Source organism: Daucus carota, chromosome 9, assembly GCF_001625215.2.
Source record: "Daucus carota subsp. sativus chromosome 9, DH1 v3.0, whole genome shotgun sequence".
NCBI lineage: Eukaryota > Viridiplantae > Streptophyta > Magnoliopsida > Apiales > Apiaceae > Daucus > Daucus carota.
The window spans coordinates 44,805,720-44,810,895 of NC_030389.2; the positions used below are offsets into that span (position 1 = coordinate 44,805,720).

Sequence of the window (5,176 nt, forward strand, 5' to 3'; positions counted from 1 at the left end):
TTGCCTAAACCTTCAACATTGAATTCTTTTAATATTTTTCATTCATATATTCATGAAAAATCATAACCTTACCGTCCAAATTTATTGTCAAAATACATTAAATTCCATTATTTCTTTCGAAACTACATTAAATTCCATCTAACCCATTAAAAATATATTTCCATTTATGACACATTTCAAAATACTCCGATTCGATTTCACACATTTTACTTTTTTCACTTTTTTATAAAAATACAATATTAGTCATATCCGGGCCTTGAGAATACTACCTAATGGGCTGGGCCATGAATGCACCTAAACATACAAATACCCAAATCAAAACCACATACCCGGTACTTTTTCACTTTGCAACTGTGAAGCCTTCACATCGCTTCAGGTACGTCTCTAATTTTAGGGTTCTTGTTTTACATGAATATATTAATTCGTTTCAGTAATCTGAAATTATAGCTTGAAATTGAATCAAAAGTGTAATTAATACGATAATTCCACAATATAATCACTCAATTTTAAAGTACATAATTTGGGGTTGATATTTGCGGTGAATTTGTTATATTTAATGTAATTTATGTAATTGTAAGTTGAAATTGAATTAAAATTTTAATTAATACGAGGATTTTACAATATAATAACTCGATTTTATGTTTTGTATAATTTAGGGTTCATAATTTGTTGAATTTGTAATATTGGCGTAATTATATAGCTAACTGATTGTATATGTTTGTGATTAAAGGTTTGTGTTTTGCGGAAAGTACGTACTCGAGGTTCGGCTGATTTCGAGAGGAAGAGAATACGATAATGGTTAGTTCTGAACTTGATTGTTTCGTTTTTATGTTTATTGCGATTGATGTCAAAGAATTATTGATGTTTACATGTGTTTGAGTTTTTTCGATAAGTATGTTTGTATAAGTGGTAATGTGGGTATTTGATGAAATTGTGTGCTACGTTGTGATGGGCAGTGGTTGGTTTATGTAATTGAAGTGTATGGGTTTGTGTTTCAGGCAACTGTTGCTGATTCTTTCTTGGCTGACCTTGACGAGCTTTCGGATAATGAGGAAGATATCCTTGTGAGTGTTGTAGTTATAAAAGTTACTCCATAAAGCATTATATAGCTTCACGGGAAAATGTTAAATTAGTAATTATGTGACTTTTTGTTAGGATGAAGATAATGTCGAGGCTGATAACATGGAGGAAGATGTGGATGGGGAGCTTGCAGATATTGAAGCCCTCAACTATGATGATCTGGATAATGTCTCTAAGCTACAGAAAACCCAACGTTATATTGATATCATGCAGGTTTGTTCTTATACAATACTTGCTTTATTTTTTGAAGTCTAAACATGTACTCTATTATGGCGAGTTTTGCTATATGAAGGTATATAATGCATTTTTAGCTGTCAATGAAATGAATTATGTGTATATTCCTGCTTTTATTGTCTACAGTTTGCTGATTTTTTTTTTTTGCCGAACCCAGTTAACTTTAGCTCTATGAAATTCAGAGTTTTTTATTTTTTGACTGTCGTGATAGGCAGAAACTTATCAGTTTCGTGGGTTCATAGCTAGTTGTTTTCTGTACGTGGTTATGTAATATTATCATATATTTGTCATTTTAATGGTTTTACCTATCTTGTTGCTTATTTAGCACTACATTTTTATTCTGTATTGCCCTATGCTGGCTGGGCTTCGATACCACTTCAGTAATTGAGTGTTTGGCAAGTCTTCTAGTCCTTCAACATAACCATGAACACTACACACACATAATCAGAGTTTCAAAACATGTGTGCATTGATTACAGACTCTATTTCATATACATCTCACTATATGTCCTGTCTATGAAGAAGTGATATTTGTGTCTACCTGAAATAAATTAAATTTTTGGAGAATGAAATGAAAATTTTGTAAAGAAAATAAGAGATTTAAGATATGGTTTTAGGGGTAAGATTGAAAAATATGAGTGAATTTTAAGTTTTGTGGGTAAGAATTGTGAAGAAAATGATAGGAGTAGGAGGGACCATAGTTTAAACACGAAGACTATTGAATAAGGGATAAGGATTTTTCATATATAACCAAATTTAAGTTCAAATTTTATTCAATTCATTCAGGTGAACGTAATCTGACTATGGTTGTTGATGCCACTCATAAAATATACTTGGAAGCTACTTTTTTTGTTTGTTGAGGCAGATGTACAACGATTGGTATAGATAAACCTTAAAAAGTACTTGGGTCTTATTCTCACATGTAGATAACTTGAAATCCAGCTCCTTTGATGCTCTTATCATAGGATAAAGGGACTTCTTCCTCGAAGAATAAAGAAAAGAGAAAACTAAGATCCTGAATTCTTTTTACTTGCGTGTATGGTTTTGGAACTCTCAAATTTTACAGATTGTTTATATCTTTCTTTCTGATAATTAAATGCCGATGTATTTATTTGAGTGTGTTTAATTTTAGTTGATTATGTTTAAACTAATATGCATGTTTCATCTATTTTCTGGATAGAGTAAATGCTGCATTTACTGGTACGGTATTTACAGCTGTCTTGTATTTGAATGTTGACATTTTAACTAATAGTTGTTAACAGCAATGTGGTTTTTGTTGCAGAAAGTTGAAAGTGCACTTGAGAAGGAATCTGATGTCTCAACGCATGGTGTTGTCTTAGAGGATGATCCAGAATACCAGCTGATTGTAGACTGCAATGCCTTGTCCGTTGATATTGAAAATGAAATTATTATTATTCATAATTTTATCCGTGACAAGTACCGACTAAAATTTCCAGAGCTTGAATCACTTGTTCATCACCCAATTGATTATGCCCGTGTGGTGAAGAAAATCGGGAATGAAGTGGATCTTACCCTTGTTGATCTAGAAGGGCTATTGCCCTCAGCTATTATTATGGTTGTTTCAGTGACAGCATCAACCACAAGTGGCAAGCCACTGCTAGCCGAAGATCTCCAAAAAACTGTTGAGGCATGTGACAGAGCTCTTACATTAGATTCGGCGAAGAAAAAGGTTCTTGATTTTGTAGAAGGCAGGATGGGATATATTGCTCCAAACCTTTCTGCTATAGTCGGTAGTGCTGTTGCTGCGAAATTGATGGGCACAGCTGGAGGTTTATCATCGTTGGCGAAGATGCCAGCATGCAATGTTCAGCTTCTGGGTGCCAAAAAAAAGAATTTAGCAGGATTTTCAACTGCAACTTCTCAGTTTCGTGTAGGGTACATTGAGCAAACAGAAATATTCCAGGGCACACCCCCTGCTTTAAGAATGCGTGCTTGTCGTCTGTTAGCTTCAAAATCCACACTTGCTGCTCGTGTGGATTCTACTGGAGGAGATGCTACTGGGGGAGTTGGAAGGGCTTTTCGCGAGGAGATACGTAAGAAGATTGAGAAGTGGCAAGAACCGCCTCCTGCAAAGCAGCCAAAACCACTCCCAGTTCCTGATTCTGAGCCGAAAAAGAAGAGAGGTGGTCGTAGATTAAGAAAAATGAAAGAAAGGTAACTTTTATATATTGCACTCAACAGCTTGATTTGTCAGCTGTACTCTTCCTTTATATTGATTTGATTATCAAATTTGATGCAGATATGCTGTAACGGATATGCGTAAACTAGCGAACAGGATGCAGTTTGGAATCCCAGAAGAGAGCTCTTTGGGTATGTTATTTAACTCTATACATTTCTTAATACTTGTTGCGACTTCAGTTCATGCTGTTTGTTCTTATTACGTGTTAATTTGAAATAGGGGACGGTCTTGGTGAAGGATATGGAATGCTTGGCCAGGCTGGAAGTGGGAAGTTGCGTGTGTCAGTTGGTCAAAACAAGCTTGCTGCTAAAGTTGCCAAAAAGTATGTTATCCTTTACTATATTTTCAATTCTGTGTTGCTTTTCCTCCCTATGCTGTGTGAATTTGGCGGCATGTAGTTGTTTGATTTATTTGGATATGGATCGAACTTCAAATTTATTTTGATTGTACGATAACTGGTTTCATGACTCACCTTTGCAATCTGATGCAGGTTTAAGGAGAGGAGCTTTGGTAGTGGTGCTACCTCAGGACTGACTTCAAGTTTGGCCTTCACACCCGTTCAGGTTTGCTTTCTTTTAGTAGTTACGTCTATGATGTTGTATTCAGATTTAAACTTTTTGCCACGCTGTGCATTGTCAAAGATTGGTTTGAACTTTCAAACTTTGGGTAGCCCAACTGTTTAAGAACATATATAATGTCATCTTAATACTGATATTTCGCTCTCAGTAACATGGTCCTATCTTTACTACTCCCTCCGTCCCCCTAAATTGTTTACGTACACTGTTTGCACGCATTTTGAGACTCGTATAAAGTATAGTTTCACAACTTTTTTTAAAAATTTTCTTTTTTTGAATAAAAGTTTAAACATCAAACTTTTATTCAGAGGAAAAAAAAATTAAAAATATATTACGGAACTATACTTTAAATGAGCGTGAAAAAACGTGTCAAAAAGTAACGTAAAGAAATGAGGGGGACAGAGGGAGTAACAATTACAGTAACAATCTCTTTTCTTAATAGTGTGTTCAAACTACATTATAATGTTGAAATTCGACATACAAAATCCTGTGTAAATCATAGTAACTGTACGTTTTTGCAGGGAATTGAGCTGTCCAATCCACAGGCACTAGCTAATCAACTTGGCAGTGGAACACAAAGCACCTACTTCTCTGAAACAGGAACGTTTTCGAAGATAAAGAGACCTTGAAGCCCCACGCAGAGCAACTGTTAATGTTGAAAGTCAGCTGAAGCAAGGTGCTTTAAATTGTTTTTTAAGATGTATTCTGATAATTTCAAGCATTTGCCTTGCGGCGGTACCTCTCTATATTTTCAGTCAAGTGTCGTACCCTCTAAGTAATGCGAATAGAATGTAAAATTTTGATTAGGTGAACTTGTTGCTAATCCATATGTAAAAAAATATAATATCTGGCAAATATTGATCTTGCTCACTTTTGAGTTGAATTAACGAATCCTTTTTTTTTTGCTGCCAAGTAATTATGGTATCTTTTTTGCTGCCTAGTAATTATCGTATCTTTAAATTAAACGACATATAATATTAAGTAAACAATGTTAACAAATAAATTCATTTTTCAATGTTAACAAATAAATTCATTTTTATAGATTTTTCGTATCCCAAAAAATAACGTACATCTATATGGTGCAATCA

General features: G+C 34.4%; 1 protein-coding gene across 1 annotated transcript; it reads left to right on the plus strand.

Moving 5' to 3' along the window:
• The first annotated feature begins 289 nt into the window (after window positions 1–289).
• LOC108203153 (U4/U6 small nuclear ribonucleoprotein Prp31 homolog) lies at window positions 290–4,971 on the plus strand. Its single transcript, XM_064084134.1, has 9 exons — window positions 290–376; window positions 731–798; window positions 999–1,064; window positions 1,156–1,293; window positions 2,596–3,488; window positions 3,574–3,644; window positions 3,733–3,835; window positions 4,004–4,076; window positions 4,610–4,971. Exons 2-9 carry the CDS (start codon window positions 796–798, stop codon window positions 4,715–4,717), a joined length of 1,455 nt encoding a protein of 484 aa, XP_063940204.1. The 5' UTR covers window positions 290–376; window positions 731–795; the 3' UTR covers window positions 4,718–4,971.
• Window positions 4,972–5,176: the final 205 nt, after the last annotated feature.